The sequence below is a fragment of the Amphiprion ocellaris genome, chromosome 7, assembly GCF_022539595.1.
Source record: "Amphiprion ocellaris isolate individual 3 ecotype Okinawa chromosome 7, ASM2253959v1, whole genome shotgun sequence".
NCBI classification, from domain to species: Eukaryota; Metazoa; Chordata; class Actinopteri; family Pomacentridae; genus Amphiprion; species Amphiprion ocellaris.
Genome location: NC_072772.1, coordinates 17,566,780 through 17,590,229, shown reverse-complemented (window position 1 = coordinate 17,590,229; position 23,450 = coordinate 17,566,780). Strand labels below are relative to the sequence as shown.

At 42.3% G+C, this 23,450-nt stretch overlaps 1 protein-coding gene across 3 annotated transcripts; it reads left to right on the top strand.

The window, feature by feature from the left end:
* The first annotated feature begins 1,657 nt into the window (after positions 1-1,657).
* On the top strand, positions 1,658-15,833 carry gap43 (growth associated protein 43). 3 transcript variants are annotated; one of them, XM_023279161.3, is made up of 4 exons: positions 1,658-1,937; positions 8,490-8,550; positions 8,982-9,636; positions 14,574-15,833. In XM_023279161.3, exons 2-4 carry the CDS (start codon positions 8,533-8,535, stop codon positions 14,651-14,653), a joined length of 753 nt encoding a protein of 250 aa, XP_023134929.1. In that variant the 5' UTR covers positions 1,658-1,937; positions 8,490-8,532; the 3' UTR covers positions 14,654-15,833. The 3 variants fall into 3 exon arrangements, with proteins under 3 accessions (XP_023134929.1, XP_023134927.1, XP_023134928.1); XM_023279159.3 differs by lacking the exon at positions 8,490-8,550 and having other exon boundaries at positions 1,660-1,937; XM_023279160.3 differs by lacking the exon at positions 8,490-8,550 and having other exon boundaries at positions 1,661-1,937; positions 8,982-9,627.
* Positions 15,834-23,450: the final 7,617 nt, after the last annotated feature.

Sequence of the window (23,450 nt, the reverse complement as noted above, 5' to 3'; positions counted from 1 at the left end):
TCAGTATGAACGTGCATGTGTATGAAAGCGGAGCAGGGCAGTGCTGAGAAAGATCATGCATACTCAGCAGAAGCCTGCATCATTACAGCGTCTGTGTCATACGGCCTGCTATACACCACGATGACACATAGATGATGAGGTAGTGCAGATGGTGCTGGATTTTGCCTGTGTGGCAGCAGCGACCACCGGGAAGGCTGTGGCTCAGCGGTGCAGGTTAATGATTTCCCCTCAGTGAACTGGATGTGGAATAATCCTGTAAGGGAGAAGAATAGCAGAGCACAACCCCTCAGGTCTTTCCCTCCTCCTCATTCCTCCAGCCATCCGTCCCGTCTATCCCCCTGTTCTCCATCCCTCCCTCCATCCGCATTGTGTCTGTAGCATCTGCTGGTGCTCGCCGGTGTCAGAGCGGGGGTGGGGACTCTTCTGACACCTCAGTGTGTGTCTGTGTGTGTGTAGTATTATGAAAGACAAATACAGAATGTGGGTGTTTGCATGAGCATGCGCCTGCAAGCCTCACTGTATGGTAATGGTTATAAATGTAGTTATGGGGATAATGCATGCCCAGTGCCTGCTCATTAAACCAGAGTGTGTGCAAATGTGGATGCAGAGGGAGAAAAAAAAGGGGGGGAGGGAGAAAGAGAAAGAGAAGCAGTTTGCCTCGCCTGCCTGTCTGCCACACCCGGCCTTCTTGCTTCCTCCTCCTACCTTCAGTCCTCTCTCTCTCTCTCTCTCTCTCTCTCTCTCTCTCTCTCTCTCTCTCTCTCTCTCTCTCCCTCTCTCTCTCTCTCTCTCTCTCTCCATCTCTCTCACACACTCCTCCTCCTCTGCTCTTCTAGTCTATCTGCTGGTGTTTCCATGAGAACAGAGAGCGCTGGGTATGGAGGGGTGGGTGGGTTGGTGGTGCGGGTGACGTGTCCTAAAAGCACAGTGTGTGTGTGTGTGTGTGTGTGTGTGCGGGCATGCATGCGTGTGTGTGTGTGTGTGTGCGTGCGTGCGTGCGGGCATGCATGCATGAATGTGCCTCGCGATCATCACTGCTCTCTTTCACACGTCTCTCCTGGCATGAGATGCTCCCGACTGTGCCAGAAAACATGCTTTTGGCATCGCCGTGGTAATTTGGACGCGGAGCTCACAGGCTTATAACACTGGTTTGAGATCCAGAGAGTCTATAACACACAGTCTGAGAGGGAGCCTGAGCAATCAGAGGAGGCAACTTCCATTTGGGGAACCACTTTTTTGTTTCTTGTGCACTGAAGGAGGAGAGAATGAAAGAAGTGGCGCTGTGGTGGTGTGGAGAAAACTAAAATAAAGCACACTAATAATAATCAAAAAAGATCCATCACTGCAAAAAAAGAAAAAACTGACTGGAGGTATCCAGTCTGTTAATAAGGGAGAGCCTTTTTAGGGTGGGGCCGCAGCTTTTGCTGGAGCCAGGCTGAGAGCGAAGAGGAGGAGGAAGAGGAGGGTGAGAAGATGTAGAAAAGAGGAGTGCTGATCTAAAAGAGGTGGGGGGGTTCATCACTATGAGCGAGAAGAGGAGGAGGAGAAGGAGGAGGAGGAGGGGGATAGTGTGAAGGGAAGAGAGGAGGAGAGAGGGATGGAGGGAGTGAGGGGAAGGGAGGGGTTTAAAGGGTGGGCTTGTAGTCATTGTCAGGCAGCGAGTAAGAGAGAGTGAGAGAGTTGCGCCCAGGCAGACCGACTGAAGAGCGTGTGTGTGCAAACTGGGATGAGTAAATGTACTGGGCTGCTTAGCTGTTGATACAGCCAGAGAGAAAGAGAGAGAGAGAGTGTGTGTGCACGAAAGCGAGCGAGAGAGAGAGAGAGAGGGTGAGAGAGAAGAAGTGAAAGGGAGAAAAAAGGGAAGAAAGAAGCAGAGAAGAAAAAGGGAGGATACTACAACTACAACTATGCTGTGCTGCATAAGAAGAACCAAACCGGTAAACTGCTCTGATTTGCTTCATCAGTATTTTCAGCTCTTTTTTTCTGATCACAAAATGATACATCTCAACTCTGAACTTTGCGAGTGTTGGGGCTGTAGTCAGATTAGGGGGTGTGAGGGGAGATTAGAGAAGATGCTGGTGTAATTTCCTTTGACTTTGGGCCTGGTTGGTCTTTATAGAAATGTAGCCACAGAGCCTAGACACGCCTAGTTAATGTGATTATCCCGCATGAATGGATGTTGCCACAATGCCTCTCAGACCTCACACTGTACTTGCAAGAGAGGCACAAGACTGTAACTCGATCTTGGGCAGCTGCCATTCCCTCTTGTTGATCAAGGGCTTGAAAAAAGTGAAAGATTATTGAAAGGCACTTGATAGATTCTGTATTGTCTTTAATATCAATGCTGAAATAGTCTTTGTTTCATTCAGGAGCCTTATTGAACTCAGCGTAATCTATCATTGTTAATGGTGCTCCATATTAATTAGATCAACCTATAGTGTTTCTCTTAATTGACGCCTTAAACGGGGGTTCTTAGAGTCTTTTGTGGCTATGTTATCTTGAGCAGAAATGGGTGACACAGGAAAAGAAAATTTCCACAGTGAGGAGAAAAAAGGGTGGGGTACAGATTGAGTGAGCAGCACCATCGTGTCAGTGGCCTCGGGGGAATACAATGGGAATAAATGAGCATAAATGGATTATCATAGCCCTCCAGCTTTATAAGTGGATGCTGTCAATGGAGGGTACTATGAAGTGTGCACTCATTTAAAGGGTGTGAAAGGGTGGCGTTGGATAGTTTAGAATAACCCGCGTCCAGTCTCACTGGTGGAGAATAAAAACAAAAAAAGGAAGGTGTTGCATGGAGGGGAAGGTAGCTCTCACTGATTTCAGCAGCTATCATGGTGGTTCTGTGTGTGATCATGGCCGGGTTCCTGCTGCTATCTCAAACTGATTATGATTTTATCAGACTCATAACACACTGGATTCCGATGGCACTTGATTGCTTCTTAAATGTCAGCCTGGATGAGTCATATCAGCTCTGGCAGGGAGGAGAGAGAGAAAGGAAGCAAGGCTTGTCAGTGGAGAGACAGGGTGCAGAGAGGCAAGCAGTAGGGAGACCGAGCGGCAGGGTGGAGCGTGGCTGGTGCACATGGACCAGCGTAAGGGGGGAGAAGATGCGAGGGGATGTAGAGAGCAAGGCACTGAAATAGAAGTAAAATGGGGATTGAGACAGGGAGGGAAATGTGCAAGGTATGGGGGGAAGGTAGAGAGAGGCAGGCATTGCAGCAAAGCAGAAAAGTAAAGAGGGAATGAGACTAGATGGTGGCTACAACCAGGCAGGAAATGTGGTGGTGACAGAGCGGAGGGGGTGAGCAGGCGCGAAGGTGAGATCAAAAAGGAGGAGGTAACGTGAAGGAATAGAAGCCGGCATGCTGCACACTGCAGCCATGTGGGTGAGGCTCTGGCTTTTCCCACAGAACGCTGGTCGCTGCCTCGAGCGTGTAAACCTCACCACGGGGAAAAATATCCTCCTGCCTTACAAGCACTTATCCTCCTGCTCCATAAATTAATCCAGACAGACTCTGTGGTCTTCATGGATGGATGAGCAAAGAGCTTGATTTTCCACTCTAAAACATGGCAATATAGCTGTGGGTCCTGCCATTGTGGAGTGTTAAGTGCTGTTGATCTTCACTTTATGGGAGTGGCTACCAGCTCCTAATTTAGTCTCCTCTGTAGCCCCATCCGCTAGTTTTATTTTTAGTTGAATGCAGCTTTAGAGCAGAATTCACCGCCATAGTCCATCTTAATCCAGGTTCTTGTTAAATTCCTTCACCATCAGACCAACCTAGATCTCCTTAACCGAGTAGAACTTTTAAAATCCCACCCATATCATCTCTTCAACTCTGTTCCAACTCCATCCTTGCTTCTCATCTAGGACCCCACCTCTCCGTCTTGCCTCCACTTTCAGTTTAAGCTCTAAAATTTCTGTACCAAACTATAATTTAAAGACCCATTCTCCTGGGCTACCTGGAAGATGATAATTCCCTCCTCCACTGGCTCCCTGTGCACTCAAAGCCTGGCTTCAGCCAACGCTCCAGCCACAGCCCACATTTCTAGTTCCTGCTTCTACCTCCCTCTTCCCCTCCGCCCCAGCCCCATGTCCAACCCCTTGCCCCTTTCGTCCAGCATCTCTCCCCACTTCCACTTTGCCTCCCCTCTCCCCATCCTCATCCCCAGATCCTATGAGATCAGTGGCGATTGCGGAGCCTTTGTTCAGGGAGAGAGCCGGTGTAATTGAATTAAAGGCTGCTCCAGAGGATGTCATGAGGCTGGCATATGGCCGCTTATTAGTTGCTGCGGAGCATCTTTTCCCGGGCCGTCGTAAAAGAAACAGTGCATCCTTTAACATCGCTCGTCAATTCGCCGTCAAAGAGGAGAAAGAGAGGGAGAGAAAGAGATGGCGAGCGGGGGCTGTGGCAGTCACCACCTGAGCCCCCCTCTCCTCATCTGCAGGAGATAGCCGGCTAAAAGGGTGTGGTGCTCCGCTGTGTGTGTGTGTGTGTGTGTGTGTGTGTGTGTGTGTGTGTGTGTGTGTGTGTGTGTGTGTGTGTGTGTGAGGCAGAGAATGAGTGGGTAGCAGTTTGCTCACTGAGAGACAGAGTGAAAGACGACAGAAAGAGAAAGAATGAGATGTTCAGCAGTTGCAGACAGCAGCCAGTCTTTGCTCTTTGCTGTCTGGGTTGCTCTTGCAGAAAAGCAGACAGCCATTGAAATCATACTGGGGTTTTAAGGAAAGAGAGGTGTCATTGCTGGAAGTATGTGTGCCACCAGCAGGGTGGCTAATATTATCTCTCCTGCCTCCTTAGGAACTGTGCTAATATGACAAATGTTTTGAGGAGGTTTTCATTTTATTTGAATTTGCCAACGTGCTATACATTATATTACTTTTAATGTCAGTTTTATTATACACAAATCTTCCATAATTGCCCTTTAAAGTGACTCAAGATGAAATACATCCAGCAGCTGCACCTGTTGGGTTTGTGATAAAAGGAGCTTCTTTAAATCCATCATTATAAATGCAAATATTACCTCTAATATCTCTCTCCCCTCTTTGCCAGCGGCATTTGATCCGGGGTTGGGCGGAGCGAAGACGTGAAAAAAAGGAGTCTCCCAATTGAATGGATCAGAATAATGAAAAAAATGATTATATGCATGCCTTGTGTATGCATTAGCTGTGGTTCTGTGGTAATTCAACCAGCGCTACCCTCACCGCTCCACTGTGTCTTCCACGTTCTCTCCCTCCCCTCCCCTCCCCTCCCCTCCACCCCTCCGCCTGAAACAAGTCCCTAATGGCACTCTCAATGAGGTGGTGGGAAGGTGGCGGATTGTTACTGTGTGTCACCATTGGGGGATGGTGATTGTGTGTGTGTGTGTGTATGTGTGGTTGTGGATAAATCGGTAAAGCCATTGACTCTGGGGTGTGGTTCTCACGACAGCCGGTGCCCACCCAAGGACAGAGGCAGACAGAGAGAGAGAGAACAGACTGCAGTTGATAGGCAAAGCCGTAACAGACACATCCAGCCGTCAGATTACACGATGAGCACTTTTGAGCTCGGACATCCATTTCCTTTAGAGGCAAAAACCGACAGAGGGGTTTGTCCTGCGGTGAATGGCACTCCTTTCTTTAGATAACCTGTGAGCTTTTGCACATTTAGATTCTGAACATGAAGGTGGCAGTCGGTCACCTACATATGGCACAGAGTCAGTGTGTTCTACAGCGAGCAATTAATGCTGCTGCATAATACTATAACTGTTACAATTGCAAGAGGGTTGCATAATTATCTTTTTACAATCTCGCAAGAATAGCACTATTGTATTGCAAACATTCCACATTTTGTGAGATGATAAAAAAAAACAGTTTTCAGCGGTTAATGTACTGTATCTATGGCAACCAGAACTGCTGTGTTCAAAGAGGAAGCACTGCAGGCTAGTTATAATAAGTCATTTGATTAACCTGATAAAGCAAATATGTTGTCTCACTGCAAATTAATCAGGGAAGAGTTGAAGCGGTCTTGGTGTGAAGACTTAAACGGAGTGTACCTTGTGGTGTGCCGTACCTTTGGGATGTGCTGCTGTATTTATGAATGAAAATGTGTGCCGCACAGACACTGAGTGGAAAAGCGCCTGCAGGAGGGTACGTGACCAGGGTTCAATTAACAGTCAGAGTCTTCAAGCAGCAGCAAGTTGCGTTTGTGTTAAGATAATATGGGATTTCACTAGAGTGTAGCCAGCGAATGACAGCAGTTAACCTCTGCTACGTTGTATATTATAGCATAAGTTTGTTATGACAGGTGTAGTGTCTCAGCAGTCAACACCATGAAGAAAATCACAGCACAGCACTTCTGAAGGGTGATGCACAGACAAATATCAATAATTCAAATGATGATGCCACAGTTGTGGCCGAACCATGATGATGATGTTTCTTCCTGTCTTTGTGCGCTGATATGAGATCATTTGGCACTCTGCTGGTATTTTATTACATTTCCACTCATACACATCCCAATCTCTAAAGTAGATGACATCCTCTCTGTTCCAATAATGATGTCATACCCCCATATTCCCAAACACCCTCATCCATCGCTTTCTCTTTCTCTGTCCGTCTGACTCACTGAATGCAGCCAGTAAGTAATTCTATTTAGAGTTAAGTGCTTGGGTCAAATTTTTGGCAATTGTAAGTACCTATGAGATCAGGCATAGTAAAAGCCCAATAAGTCACTGGAGACCTGCATATTATTAAGAGCAGAGGGTGTGGTGGTGGTGCTTTGTCTGTCTCCTTATTGTCTGGTCTAATAAGAGGCTAAAGTCTGTGTCCACACTTATTAGCTGATTGTTAAACAAACTACTCTAGTTCAGGTTTTTATATATATATATATATATATATATATATATATATATATATATATATATATATATATATCATGATGTTTGAGGAGCAATATTAGGCTCTTAAAAACGTACCGTCCCTGTCACAACCAGCAGCATGTTTCTTTTTTTTTTTCTTTTTTTTTTTTAAACATTTCTTTTAATATTATGTTGCACAAAATTGCTTCAGGAGGTTAGTGTATATTAAGAAGTGCAGGACGGCCCGGGGCAGGATTTACGCCCTGAACCCCGGGGAATAAAGGTGGAGGAGGTGGATATACCAGTACAGCTGCACCTTGGCCTCGCTGCTCCAATATTGCACTGACACACTGACCCTGAAGAAGACATGTTGGTTTAAGGCCTCCGGCTCTTAAATCATGCCACGCAGATGTAATTCCTCACACAGGCAACTGTCCAAGTCAAACCTCATATCCAATAAAATGACACTATTAGAGGCACGAGGTATCAGGAAACAGACTGGGAGATTGTGAAAACCATTTCCGCTCAAATTCACTGACCTTAAACAAGATACTACTGCTCTGTGAGATGGACCACCAACATTTAATGCTCACACACACATATATATAACCCATTTGGCCCCCCGATGGCTCCCCCACCACACCCTGCTGCTGCATCACAACTCCTCCTTAGCCATGCTGATTGCTCCGCCTGATTTATGAGTTCCTATTGGTCCGCTCCCCTGAGGGGTCAGGTGCACTGCCAATCAGGGTGACATATAGTCTTTCATAGCACCAACCAGCAGACAGGGCCGTGATGAGTTAGCACTCTGGTTGTCAAGGTAACCTTTGATGGTTGGGAGGGGTATGGCAGTGAATGCTGAGGAGATCTCTAGCAGGCAGCTCTTTCCTTAGCAGCCAGACATGGAGCTGCTACTGTACCCAGAGAATAGAGATGGGCTCATTATTTTCAAGAAAGAGCCTCGATTTTGAACACTTGCATTTCTGCTGCTCATGATTCGGAATATATCATTAGCCCAAAATGCAGGGCACAATAACGGATGCCACGGAGAGGTTGTACATTTAAGCTTAATTATTCACTAAATCAGATTCAGCACCATTATCAAGAGAACAATATCAACCCTATGACTGGATTAAATAACCACAATAAATGCCCGGAGTCATTTGTTGCGCCCCAAATCCCACTGTGTTCGATTCATTATGTGGAGACAATCAACCCCCACACACATCTGTTATTTTCACGATTCACAGTGGCACTAAATCTCCCATTTTCCAGCATATAAAAAGATAAAATGCTGTAGATTCATTCTATTGTCAAGCCAATCACTGGCTTCTGAAAAAGCCGTCATACCTGAAAGGACAAAAACACTCAAAACCATATGGATTTTGTTGTTTTCTCACATATTTATCACTTGGAATAACAGATTCTGCACAGCCTGCATGCTATTTGACAATTTGTGTTTGCTTCATAATGCTTGTTCACATTCATTTGAGGTGCGCATTTAAGGCTTTTGATGAGTTGGACCTTGGCTAGAGAATATTTTACCTTGATTTATTTGCCTATTCATTTTGAATGTACTGATTCATTTTGTTTGCCACTTTCAGTGCTCATCATTCATTCGTTTATTTGATTTGATTTCTTTTCATTAGATTTATATGACTCATAGCACAACCCACTATTTGATGGACAGCTATGGATCCAGTTACCCAGGTAATATAATGAAACCCCTTTTAATATTACACTGTGTACTATCCTAACCCTGCTCCTCATCCCATCCTACACTTTAACTCTATTCTAAACTTGTCCTGAAACCCTAACCTAACATTTCCCACTCTATAATTCTTTATTAATGGTTATAAACCAGTTAACTAATGAATCCCATCTAACAGCATAGACTTGTCTTTTTTCTACCTTCTGACCTTTCAGTTCATTACATATGTACAATATGGAATGAACTTTGGTAGGATTCTAAGCCCAAATAAAAGTATGCCAGCATGATGTGTAGAGGCGATCATCCTCAAGCTAGACACCACCACAGTAGTGGGATACTTTACAAGTTTACAACTCTTCCTGGTTTCCAGTGGACCTACACCACTGCTTACAGTTGATGCTAAACTGCTGTGCTGTCTCTTGCCTACCAGGTGGAGAAGAATGAGGATGCGGACCAGAAGATTGAACAGGATGGCACCACCAACAAACCCGAGGACAAGGCCCACAAGGCTGCCACCAAAATACAGGCCAGCTTCCGTGGACACATAACTCGGAAAAAGATGAAAGATGGAGAGGAAGAGAAGGAGGGAGACAGTCCTGCTGCTGCAGAGGAGGCAACGGAGGGAGGAGAGGAGGCAAAGAAAGCGGAGGGAGAGGAGGCACCTGCTAAACAGGAGGAAGCCGCAGGAGAGGAGGCCAAGAAGGAGGAGGAGGAGACAAGCCAAGCCAAAAGCCCAGTGGCAGACAAGCCAGCTAACTCTCCGGCAGCTGCTGCTACCTCTCCTGCAGGCGCAGCGACGTCTCCTGTAGCGGCGGCCCCAGCTGCTGCATCTCCTACGGCCGCCACAGCGCCCTCCGAACCCCAGAAAGAGGAGCCAAAGGCTGAGGAGAAAGCTGAGGAGAAGCCCAAAGAGGTGGAGGCTCCAGCGGCGGCAGCCAAGAGTCCCACCACAGCCACAGCTGAGGAGAAGAAGGAGGAGGAGAAGAGCGAAGAGAAGAAAGAGGAGGCCAGACAAGCCGATGTGCCTGCTGCTGTCAGTCCGACAGCTGAGAAGGAGGAGCCCAACCAAACAAAAGGTAAACAAGGTACGCAGAGTGTGGCAGGGATCCAGTTGGATGGGAACAAGCAGGTTCTCAAGATCACACTTCCGCATATGTTAGCAAAGGCACCAAGTTCACAGACTAAAATAATTCCAGACACTTCCACCAATTAAGAAGCAATTACTTACAGTAAAAATCTCATAAAGAAGAATAGGTAAGCTTTCCTGTAGTCTACTTGGCAGGCACCACAGGACATAACTGTTTGTTGAGTCTTTGGGATTCAAAGATCTTTGGCAGTGCTCCACCATTCATTGGTTAACACAGAGACACGGCTCAATATTAGATTAGACAGCCTTGTATCTCAGCCTCTGCAAGATGGAAACTCCATACTGATGAGGCAGAGAAATGCAGGCTTGGAAATGATTAGCACTGGTCAACAATGTTGCACAATGAGATATGGTTATCTCGGGAATGATCGGCGTTATTGTTCAGAAGCAATGATGTGTTGTTTGTGTAATGAAAAAGCAGCATGTTTCATAAATTATGAAGGTTCATAAGGGCTCAGAGCAGTTCTGTGATTGGAGGACTGACATATTAACCTACAATGATTTATTCAAACTGAAGCACAAATGTTAGTGGGAATGGATTACCCAATTAAATCCTTGTAACAAATCCCAGCATGTAAAAATATTCTTGCTGCCTGGACCGATACCAGCTAATAGATTTTAAAGCAAACTGCCAAGTGATGTCCAAGTATAACAGAAATGTGCACCTGGGAAGAAACTGTGCAGGAATTATATTAACACACCTCACAACATACACTTGACACGAACTCATATTTCTGGTCCAAGGACTCTCAGACTGGGTCAGACAGGTAGTTAATGGAGCATGCTCAGTCTGGAGTTGGTGGGGGTGTGAGGTGGGAAACACACATTCGCACACCAACTGGAGAACTACACAGAAACTAGGTCACCTAGGCAGCACTGTCTCCCTGTTGTCATAGTTACCACCTCGATGGGATAGCTGGCCTGCATGGAGCATAGCGCATATAACAGGTGCTCTGATTTAAATGAATGATTAATGATCCCTACTGGTCACGATCCACACCGGGGAAGTCTGTCATAAACAAACACTACTTGACAAAGAACTGGTAATTAAGAATCCACCGCTGGCCACAATCTGCTTGAATAGCTAAAGTGACTCAGAGAGCAAATGAATATTTATAACTAAGTCGCTTGGTTAAGGTTTGTTAAAGCACAGACCGCTGTTACATGCACAAGGACACCAGGTACTCTGATCTGACTGAAAAATTCATGAGGTAGCCTGGGTATGATCCAGATTCTCCACAAAGGATAGTCAGTGTTCAGTTATAGTCAACTGTCATAGCGCAACATATTCGCACATAACAAAATGCCAAAAAAACACAAGAGCAGAAAGACCGAAAATCAGCTAAACTGTGAAAATACATTTAGAAAGAGGATGTAAGTAAAATAATAAATAAGTAAACATTTTCAATGCAGTGAAATAAGCACAGAAACCATCAAAACTCGTCCAACTTAGTCCCTTCAACAGCGTAGATAATAAAAAATTAGCAGAACAGTAGTTATGACTCATTATTGATTTAAAAAAAGCTAAACATTTTTCATAGTCAAAACCTCAGCTGGTGCAGATTTAGTGAACCACAGAACAAAACTCCAAAAGGAAGATTCACGGCAGGTATTTCATTTAGTTCTTGGTTCAGTCAGCAACAGTGAGCAATGAGATCTGAAGGTTTTGCTAAAGTTTATCCTAAAACTAAGTGGGAGTCAGAGCAGCGACTTTAAAATGTACATGAAACAAGCTTTTAGAGTTTTTAGGGACACCAATGAAAAGTGCACTCCAATGAGCACTAGCCAGAATTTCAACACCATTTTCTCATTGAAGACTAGTTGAGGTCTGAATGTCTGAGACCTGTTAAAATTCAGTTACAGCATCAACGTGTCACAAAACACAAAATCACACATAATCATTGTGATAATTAATTCAGTTGTAGACTGAAAAAGAGACAATATTAATACAAGTAAAGGAGTTTCTCCTAAGTCATGTTGCACTGGAAGGCAAAATGCGGTCTCTTTTCAATACATTTAATGCTTCTTCTAAAATCTCATAAATACGAAACTATATAGGATGTCTGCTGCCAACAAGAGGCTTCCAGGACATTGACATTGGAATTAATATAGAATAAAAAAATGCGTTTATTGCTGTATATTTATACACACATGCTTAGGGGTTACAGCTTCAGCTACACTTTCAGTATAAGAACATAATTTTGTGGTGTGTGTTTCTGCTTCACAATATACTATAATAATGATCTATGATTTTCACATTAGAGAATGAACTGATTCACTTTTGCACATCCTGGTGAATTGTAAATGTCTAAATGTCTTCAAATAGTCAGTAAAAAGACGTTTACTTTTGAACCTGTTCTTTCAACGTCTTTTCACCGGTGACCATGGCTGACATCTTTTCAATGGAAAAATACTCACCGGTATAATAAAACCATGCATAAGCTTCTCTGTAGTTCTCATAGAATCCATACTATGCAGCTGAAGAGTTAGATCAGAGTCAGTGGCAACACCCACATGTTATGCCTGAGGAGTAAATACACTTAAACAGTGTAGTAAACTGCAAGCACATTTTGACTCATAGCTGTTTTTGACAAACAGCAAAGAGCTCTGTTACGCCAAACGTTCTGATTTAAGACATTTTATGTAACCCATAAACTAAACTCAGAGATGCAGTTCACAAGGGAGGCTCAGGACAAAAACTGTTGTATATATAAAGTTGGGTGTCATCTGCGTAACAGTTTATATTAACTGCACTTGCCTTCTTGTAACTTATTAAGACTGGTGATGAGAAGTTTTGTAATGAGACAAAAAGTTGCAACGTGTCTTATAAAGTCGATTTTGTGCTTAGCTCTATTACTTTCTTTCTCTTCAGCTCTACTTTGCATCTCAGTTTGACAATAAATTATTCGTCATGGTCTCATTAATTTTGTTTACTGAAAACTTAGAAGTAAGTGGGCAGAATGGACAAACAGTTTGGGTGTTTGTTTACTCATCTGCAGTCTTTATATGCAACTGCAGCAACAGAACCAAACCGGCGCGTCAGTCAATAACAACATCGGTGTAGGTAACTGAGGTGGCACTGATGTCACAGCACCAGAACTGACAAGCTCTGCTCTGTAAATTGGATGAAATTGTGTTTGCATCACACAGTTCAGTGGCTGTAGAGAAGGACTTTCTCAGAGCTGTCATAGCGGCTAACAAGCTAATTACCTCTTACCTGAAAGATCTGCTATGACTCACGGCGTCTTGAGTCACACACTCGTACATTAGCAAAAGCACTGACACAGACATGATCGCCCCACTTCTCCGACTCTTGCCTCACCCTCACACACACACAGACACACACTTCTACACACACCCACACCCACACACACTTGCACTCCATCACCCTGGTCTCCAATGCAATGATGTCATTCTTTGATGTCTCCTCCTTCTATTATAAGAGTATGAGATCACTGGAGTGTGACATCACCGCCTCGAGGAGCACTTGAATAATGGATTTGGCCTGAAACAATGAAATAAAGGTCCCAAAAATATTGCAGTGAATGAATGTAAAAAAATTTTTAAAAAAATAAAAAATCACGGGAAGTATTAAATAGGGTTTTTACAGCATTTCTATTGGATCAGCCTAATTGAATTTGCTTGGATCAACTTAACTTAGTGTAATTCTTAATGCTGTAGAATTAGTTGAAACAGCCTAATTAAATAAAGTGGAACCTGACCCTTGGAAATAATTTTAATCAACCGCAATAAATTATGTTCACTTAACACAAGCACATGAAATCGGACGAACAGAATTGAGTAACGCTTAAAGAAAGCTATGGAATTGTGTGGAAATACTTTTCATGATTGTTTTTTCTTAATGTTCATTCATTTGTAAAAGATATTCTATTTGTATTTTTTGTGTAAGCTAGATTGATTCAATTAGTCTCAACATGAATCAATCTGATAAGTGTTAAAAAATACTATATAATTTCATTATGTTCATAGTGGAAACAGGAATTTATTCTGTAAAATGTTACATTTAAGTCGATTTAACATGCTGCCAATTTCCTTTTTTAAGTGTAAATGAGGAATTTACAGTTTAAAGACATTTTTTTTCAACAAAATGGCAATACGTACAGGATTTATTTAAAAAGAAAACAACAGAATACCAAGAAAAGTATAAAGCACCACAGCAATGTTACCCAGGAAACCCAATTAGGAATATGTTTGTGATGCATCATGGATCGTTATTCAGCAGAGTTCACCTCTAAGTAAGGCACCGCTGGATGTTATTGCAGTGCAGCACACTCAGGGCATCACGCAGTATCAGATGTGACAGGCCGAGATGCTGCTGTTAGCGTTGCAATGTCAGTTCAAATGCTTCATGGGTCCATTAGGAGCACTCCCTTCCTTTATTATTTACACAGCCAATGTGGGACCTCAGACACCAGGCTGCATCCTCTGAATGACGTGCTCTCAGTCTGAGTCGAGCTGACATCTTGTCAACAACACGGAATTACACAGCTCCTTCTGTGTATCTTTTACAGAATGGAGATGTGCACATTTTTAGGGATTTTAAACGCCTGTTTTTTTTTCTTTACACACAGAGGATCATCTGAAGTTAAAACATCCAAAGTAGCAGCTGTTATGTGAAATCTTTGTTGCTCACTATCTCAAAAGTCCCAGACAGTGTTCTATTATTCCAGCTTCATCATGTAAAACCTCTCCACATGATAATTTTCTCTCTCGCACTTCCCTCTCTCCAATCCACCTTTTATCTCCCCCCCTTTCTTTCCACCCCTACATCTCATTTTCCTCCCCCTGCTTTTCCTACTTCTTCTCTCTCTCCCCTCCTTCCCTCCCTTTCCCCCCTTCCCTCCTTCCACCCAGATGCTGCAGAGGAGTCTAAAGCAGAAGAGGCCACCCTGGCAGATGCGGCAGCGGAGGCCACCGAGTCCAAGGACGACTAAGTCTAAACCTAACGAAAGCAGAATTAAGAGTATGAAGAATAACACAAAAACAAAAATCTAAAAAGGTTGCTCTTTGCCTTCCCAATGTGAGGGCAGTCCGTTTCTATTTGTTTGTCATTTTTTGTGTGGCAATGATTTTCTCATGTTGGGGGAGTTTCCAGCGTGAAGTTTTTTGGCTCAAGCTAACACTATGAGGAAGTGATGATGATGATGTTGTTGATGAATATGAAAAATGATTGTTACCTTGATGATGGTGATGATGATGATGTTGAAGTGGAAGATTTGATTTGTTACATCTTCACTATTTCATTGTAAGTGAAACAGCGTCGGGATGAATGCTCCCAACTGGATTTTTACACATTTAAAATGCATTGCCAATGCACCGTACTTTATTTGCATTGTAATGCACTTTCTTTAAACACATTTTGCAAATAAAATCCGTTCTGCAGATGCACGCACAAAAACAAGCTGGTTTTAAAATGCAACTCGAGTTTTCAACACGGTACAAGTGTATTGAGAACACAGCAAATGGCTAAAGTACTGACACATCAGATGGATAATAGAATGTATAATTAAATGTGTGACATTTCCAGTTGGCCAGCTTCATCCTGAATCCAAAAAACAACGTACAGGACAAGACTATTTACTCTATCTATTCTGCTTGAGTCATTCAAGCTCAGTTTACACCCCTTTTACCAACTGTTTACTCACATTTACAGTAAAGGACCTGTTGCCATTTAAATGACATGATCGTATAATAAACTATAGAATGTAACTGGCTTTTACATATAACGATTTGTGTTCTGCCAACCAAACATGAGAACAGTAGCATGAACCATCGAACCAGATGCATGATGGGAACTCTCCCTCAGAGAGGAACTTTTTCGCAGTCACAAAAACTTAAGAGGTGTGGCGGCTTCTTTTTGATGTCTTTGGTGTTGTTATGACAGTTTATATGAATTGGAAAATTACTCTTGCACTGATGTTACGAAATAGAAAACGTAAAAAGAAATATCAAACAAACGAGCAAACAAAAAATACTTTTCCTATGTTCCAGTGAGTGCAATGTCCAGTTTCAACCTTATCAAGGAGTTCAAACTTGTGAGAAAAAAAATATGAAAAAATAAAAATGGTTTCAATGTCTGTTTTCAAAATAAAGCAAATGTGCCAATTACCATCATACATTGTAGAGTTCTTTCAAAGTCCAGTTGTAATTTGCTGTTGCTTCAGAGAGTTGGAAATATTTGTTGGGCAGCAAAGTGTAATTTATGTCTCCCTTCCTCTAAATAGTTTAAAGCATTCCTTTAACATCATGCACGAAGCATAGCTCTAGTTGCACAGGGATTATAAATTATTTGCAAAACCTGAGTCAGCACAGTTTTTGATATATTTTTATTCACAAATTCATCTTTAAGGAAGCACCAATAGTTATTCTGCAGAAGACATTTAAATGAAACATGAGAATTATAGTGCATATTGCCCCTGAATCAGACTCTAGTTTTGCGATCAACTGCGCCAGTTCCTCAAAATCTCAATGACTTATTTCTGCACCAGATTTGGAAGTTAGAAACAGAGGCCTGGATATGGTTTATTACACAATTCCATTCTTCATTGGTGGAAATTAGTTAAGTACATTTAGGAAAGTACAATACTTTTGTGCAATTTGGGGATTTTATGCTACTTTAAATTTCCACTCTATTGAATTTCAAAGTGAACTATTGTACTTTCTACTGCACAAGTTTTAAGATGTTGGTTTTACATAATGAATAATAGAGGGCTTTTAAATTGCAACACATTGTTGAGGCTTAAAACCAGACGTCTTGGAAAAGGCAGTGTGTGCAGCTAGGGTCACATCTCAGAGGTACCGCTCCACCAAATAGCGATTTTTTTCCTTTTAAACTCAGCAAAAGACAGCAATTACAGAAAGTTTGTGTGTCAAAATTTTGTTTCTCCTCAGAATTACCTGCTGTACCTGTACATAAAAGTGGATATGAAATAGTTCAGACCTGCAGCTGCTCCAACAGTAACTGCAACATCTTTAAGATGCGCTATTAGAGCTGGAATTACCGTGGCTGCTGGCACTGGACTTGCCCTCCAAGTGATGCTTGTTAAAGGATTTAAAGTGTACTCATTCCAGTTACAAGGCCTCAAAAGAGTCCTGTATTGTTATTTTTCGTCACTACCTCCCTGTCAATGTTAATAATCTAATGATGTTATATATAATAACAGATCAGTCAAAGGGACCAAACGAGGTATTTTTACTACTTGAACTACATTTTGCTGTTCATACTTGTGTAATTTTAATGTAAATAAGAGTTTTTGTGCAGACTTTTGCCTGTAATGGAGTATTATCATATCACTTTTTGGTACTTTTACTTAAGTAAGCAATCTAAATACTTCTAAATACTTGACTACAGCCCAGTTTCAATCAAAGGATTCCAACTAGCGTGTCTGATTTTCTGTAGTCTCTAAATACTCAATCATAAGCAGAATAAAAGTGTGAATGTAAACATATTTGATCCTAAATGTGATTTAAATGGGGCTGCACGGTGGCTTGGTGGTTAGCACTTTTGCCTTGCAGCTAGAAGGTCCACAGTTCACGTCCCGGCCTTCCTGGCATCTTTCTGCATGGAGTTTGCATGTTCTCTCTGTACATGCGTGGGTTTTCTTCGGGTACTCTGGCTTCCTCCCACAGTCCAAAAATATGCTGAGGTTAATTGATTATTCTAAATTGTTGGTGTTAATGTGAGTGTGATTGTTTGTCTCTACATGTAGTTCTGTGATAGACTGGTGACCTGTCCAGGGTGTCCCCTGCCTTCACCCTAAGTCATCTGGAATAGACTCCAGCCCCCTGTGACCCTAATGAGGATGAAGCGGTGTATAGATGATGGATGGATGGATGTGGTTTAAATGTGTTAATATTGCTTACGGTAATATTACAATGATAGATGTGTATGAATCAAAACTAGGCTCAGCATGTGTACCGATGCTGGTTGCTCCATCAGGGTCCATGTGACTTCTGTTGAGATAGCATGAGATAGTAATAATGAACTGATTAGAACCTCAAGGTTTACATAAATGCCAACCCCAGCCTCACAAAAGTTCTATGACCTTCACGCTAATGAAGCTGGTTTGCTGAATAAGCACCACTGAGAGGAACTTAATTCCTCTGAAAAGTTTCTTTTGTCGCTCTCTCCCCTGCGAGCCTCAAAGTGCTCCACACCTTCCTCCTCCGCTACTCTTATCATCCTGTACTCTCCTGTCGCAGTTCCCCTTTTAAATCCCTCTATTTAAAGGACTCAAATGGGTCTTGCCTCCTTTTATTAAAAGCATTTTTCTGCAACAAAAGTAAAAAAAAATGTAGCTCGTCTTTACTCCTGCACCAGTGTATCAAGAAAGCTCCTCATTTGCTTTGCACACCTACATGCTCTCGGTTGATGCGGAGGTTGGAGGTGAAAACTGTGCTGCTGCAGGCCTGTTTTCTAGCCTTTGACCACCTTATGACCAGTGCAACCTGGTGGGAGCATAATTTGGTTTGTTGTGACACCTGGTGGTAAAATCTTACACTGCAGTATGATGGGACGCTGCGCAGAGATGTGGTGTAAAGCGAATGTGCCATATTGCCATTAATATGTCGCCATATGTGGTGTTGATAACACCAGTCTCTGTCTTTGGCACCAAAACGTGAAAATGGAGCATTCCCTTGGTAATGAGGTCCGTGTACCGATCTGGTAATTGGATTTTCCGTTCTGAAGCGGGTATTGAAAAACAAAAAACGAGTGGTTGTTTGATTTTCGTTTTAAAATACAAAAATTAAAATTGAAATACAAGGCGTTTTTCCTTTTCATGATCAAAAAGGGATATACGAAATTTTAAAAATGCTTTGATTTTCATTTTATATTTAGAATAACAAAAAAATAAAATCAGTAAGAGACAGAAACGAAAAAAGGTGCGTTTTTTTTTTTTCTGGGACCGGAAGTGGTCATCAGCAAGTGTGGAGCCAAACGACAACAAGTTTCTCAGAGGGCGGAGCCGGAGAGCAGTGATTGGTCAGACTGACTGACAGCCAGAGAGCCGTGATTGGTCAGACTGACTGACAGCCAGAGAGCAGCGATTGGTCAGACCATAGATAATATAGAAGACAGCGCGCTAGCGTATCTAGTATTCTATGTATCTATGGTCGGCATGTCTGGTAGCATCTCTGGCTGCTGTTGACCTTTTTTTTTGGAGTAAAACACGGTAAGAAGATAAATACTTCTAACCAGTAGCGTTGTTTTGTTGTGCGTTAAGTCAGCGACTTGTGAAGAGTTGTGTTTTGTTGTGTTTGAGCAGTTGGTCCGGACGCGTTAGCTAGCTAAGCGGCTAAGTTAGCTAGCGGGCTAATTAACACAGGTGTCTAACTTACCGCTGAACACCTGTGTTAGTTGCTGCTGCAGCTGTCCTCATTATTAGAATGACCTTCTCAACCTGTATTTCTCTGCTGTGTATTTTAGCTTTTAAAAAAGTTATTTTACTTTAAGGTTAACTGAAACCCGTTGAGCTGCACTGAAGTTTAACATTCAGCTGGTTTGAATTAAACTGTGCTTAACTTAACATTGCGCAACATTACCTCTCTGAATCTCCATAATTTCATTAAATTCCTTCTCTCTTCCACTGCTCAAGTTCAATCCAGTATATAAAGTGACTAAACTAACATAACGTATATAAACTAACAACAACGTATATAAACTAACAACCAGCCATTGTATTTATTTATTATTGCATGTATTTGTAGTAAAACATGAGTTGAAACATCCTACTTTTGGATCTAGAGCTGCACAAGCTGTTCATTTTCAGTCACCTGACAAGTTAAACTCCCCCTTTTATGTGAGGTTGAAGCAGAAAGTCTGAGTTAATAAAGAAAGTTGTTTATAATTTGCGATACCTGTTATCTCTGACTGAGGCTTTAGTTTTTGTTGAGCTGATTTACACGTAGAAACTTTGTTCAGGAAGATTTCTCAGTAGCTCAGAGGACAGGCTGCTTTTTATACAACCTTGTAAGAGACTGTCTGTCAATGCTTTCAGCAGAATTTAGAAACACAACACTTCCTAAACAGATATTTTGAGGCTGTGAGGCTGAACGTTTGAGAGTATATCAGTGTGTTTTTTTTGTGGTCTTTGTTTCTAGGTGGAAGCTGAATTAGTGAGGATGACTCCTGCTCCTGTCATCTCTAAGCTCCTCACACATCTTTACCTGCACATGAGGAAAATCACTCCTGTAGAATGCAGGTATGTTTGTCATTATTATAAAAAGATGTTGCCTGGTGACCTGTCAGAAACCCATTATACAGAGTCAGCCAAAATAATGTTTACACACATCAGGAAAAGAAAAACTTGCATAAATATTTCAATATCAAATTTATTCAGACATCAGGAGATAAATAAAAGTTATCTTTGGCCTCTACAATTACAAGAGCTGCTCAAAGTGGAGGCCACTGGCTTCCAGACATTTCTGTTGTGTTGTAGACGTCACTTGTTGATGCTCCATTCATGAGGGTAATGTCATCTGTTGGGAAAATATCGTACAACAGGACACAGAGTTATCGTGATTTGATCAAACTTAGAAAGAGGAATCTATATGTATAGAAGTACTTATACAAATGAAATATTAAAGTTTTTCTTTTCCTCATGTGTGTACATTATTTTGGCTGACTCTGAACTTAATGAGAACAAAACTGTCATTTAATTGTTGCTCTGAAAGCTTCTTTAGTGAAAACCAGCTGGTGTTCTGCTTTGAAACACACTGCTGTTGAGGTCTGTGTTTTTAGGTTTAACCCCACAGTTTCTGAATGAACTGATAGTTTGTTTTTTTCCTGATCAATGTGGACGTTATAATTGATGGTAACATTTACTGATCATATAATCAGCATGACAATATAACAGTATAACATTCTGACCACTTGACTAATACTGTGTTGTAGGGCTGGGCGATATGGCCTAAAAAAAAAATCTCAGATTTTTTCACAAAAAATCCCGATTCACGATTTATCCGATTTTTTTTTTTTTTTTTTTTTACCCCCTACCTATTCTCAGCACCCCGGAGTCCAGTCTACTCTATGCAAATAAGCTGCAGCCCTCTCCAGGTAAACACACCGGATCGCAGCTGGAAATGTGCTGCATGTGGCATGCTGGTCCGGTTGCAGTGCATTTCCCGCTGTGATCCGGTGTGTTTACCTGGAGAGGGCTGCAGCTCATTTGCATAAAGTAGACTGACTTCTACTTCAGTGGTTCCCAACCTGTGTGGCTTGGAGCCCCTCCTATAAGCTGCACCCCAGCCCCCCACCCACCACCACCACATAAGTGGGAAGTTATTGAATTGTATTACTAAGAAAATTCCCTAAAATTACAAAAAAATATTTTATATCAAACCACGAGTTCAAGAGTTGTACTATGACGAGGAGGAGAGAGTTTATGGCTGCAGTAAACTTGTTGACACTACAATGCATAAGAGTTAAGTTATTGATTTTTTTTTTTAAACTAAAAAAATCCTTACAATTATGAGAACAGATATTTAATATCAAACCAAGAGTTGTCGTATGACCAGCAGGAGTCAGTTGCTGGCTGCAGTAAATTTGCTGAATATTTGTGTCTCTTCGCTGTTTGCAGCGGTTTTGCTATTTGCAGACAGTCCCTGTTCACTCGTCGCACAGCCGGCTGCTCATAGACACCAATGTTATTTCTGCAGCTTGAAAGACAGCTACTTTTGATTAAACTGGGCTTGTAGCATATTGTCTACCTTACAACAACGGAAAAGAGGCATCGTTTATGTTCAGACAACGTATATTTAATGAGTTATTGATGCCGGAAGTCCGAATTTGTGAATGTCTTTCCGACTTTACCGAACTGTGTTTTGTTTCCTGACGTCGCCGTAATTCGCTGGTTTCATGCTGTCATTTGCGAGCATTTCACTACAAATAACACAATTCTGTCTTGTTCTTTAATAAAACCAAATTCACGAAGTATAGCCGGAGTTTTTAGGTACTGATGAATCTTCACCCGTTTTGCGTTTTTTACACACCGTTTCCATCAGTAATTTTCTAACTAACACAAACTAATGAATCAGGATGAACTAGAGCCAACCTGAAGAAAGACCAAATAAATGTGTTTTTAAAATGTTTTATAGGTAGACTTGTGATGACACAGCGAGTCTGTTACTCTGATTTTATCCAGAATGTAAAAATCTATTTTTTATAACATCACAGCCTCAGAGCAGACAAAGCGGACCCCAGGTTGAGAACCGCTGTTCTACTTTATGCAAATTGGATGCGGGTGCGGAGATCCCACGCATCGTGAAACTGTCCTCAAACTTCTAAACTAGGTGTCGGTGACCTAAAACGAGGACACATTCAGCTGCTGCAGATTATTTCTTGCCGCAAATGCTTTCAGAAATACTTTTTGCTGACGTGTTTTTGAAATAAAAGGGAAAGTTTGCGGCCGAGCCGCTGTGTTTATCCGACTTGTCTGCCGGACTGTCCTGCTGAAAGCTCGGTCATGTGACCACGTAGCAGCCTGCTGTTTGTCAGCGCTGTCATGTGACCATGTTGTGGTCCTAGTGACCACCCGCCGTCCATGTGATTTTCAGATGCGGTGCGTTGCCGTGCGGGAAAATAGCATCTAGTGGACACGCGCCTTTAGACCTGCACCGCTCGCCGCCATGTTGTTTGTGTATCAAGCGCGCGCGGGGTGGGGTGGCACTCTGAACTACAGGAGCCCAGTGGCAGGCACTGGTGGCAGATGTTGATGAGAAAATCGATTTTCATTTAAACAAATCGACATTAAGTACACACTCGAATTAATCGATAAAATCAATTTATCGCCCAGCCCTACTGTGTTGGTCCCTTTATGCTGCTAAAACTCCTCTGACCCAGTGGTTCATCAGAACCTCTGGGGATGTCCTGTGGATTCTGTGGATCCTGTGGGTTGCAGGGTGGGTCCTACCTAGACCAGGCTGATCCTGGACCATCCCACAGATGTTCAATCAGATCTGGATGTGGGGAGTGTGGAACCCAGGTGAACAGCTTAGCTCTGTCGTGTTCCTCGGACCACTCCTGATCAGTTTTAGTTTGTCCTGCTGAGGGTGGCAGCTGGCATCAAGGACTGCTGTTGCCATGGAGACTAGAGGGTTGTTTGTCCTGCAGTGTTTAGGTGGTGGTACATGTCAAACATCCACATGAACGTCAAGGTTTCCCAGCAGAACGTTGCATTAGAACAAGATGATGGATGTTGTTCTCTTCAGCTGTCAGTGGTCAGAATGTTGTGGCTGATCAGTGGATCTGTCTGCCTTTACTCTGACATCCAGAGTTATACAAAAGTGTAGTATGTGTGCAGTGCAGAAGAGATTTACTTTATTGTATGCAGTTTTTTTTCCCCTTTTTTTTAAGGGAGAGCATTTTTTTATCCACCTGAATGAAGACCCAATCTTTCCCTTCAAAGGATAGTTAATTGTTACTACAGCTTCCATAGTGGTCCCATCAGAGAAAATCATATCCATATACAGATTTTTATTAATTCCAGGGCTGGTTCAGTAAAGATTATAATAATAACTACATCAGATAATTCTTGGTTGCAGTTGGAATTTTGCAGACTGAGAGATGGTTGAGAAGGTTTGCAGTTCTTGTTTTAGCAAAATATGTTTTAATAGAAGATCTTTATTGTCATTGTACATGAAATTATCTGCAAACCAGCAAAGTGTATCAGTCTGAGGTATCTAAAAATAAATAAGTAAAGAAAAATGCTTCTAAAGCCAATAATAAACAGA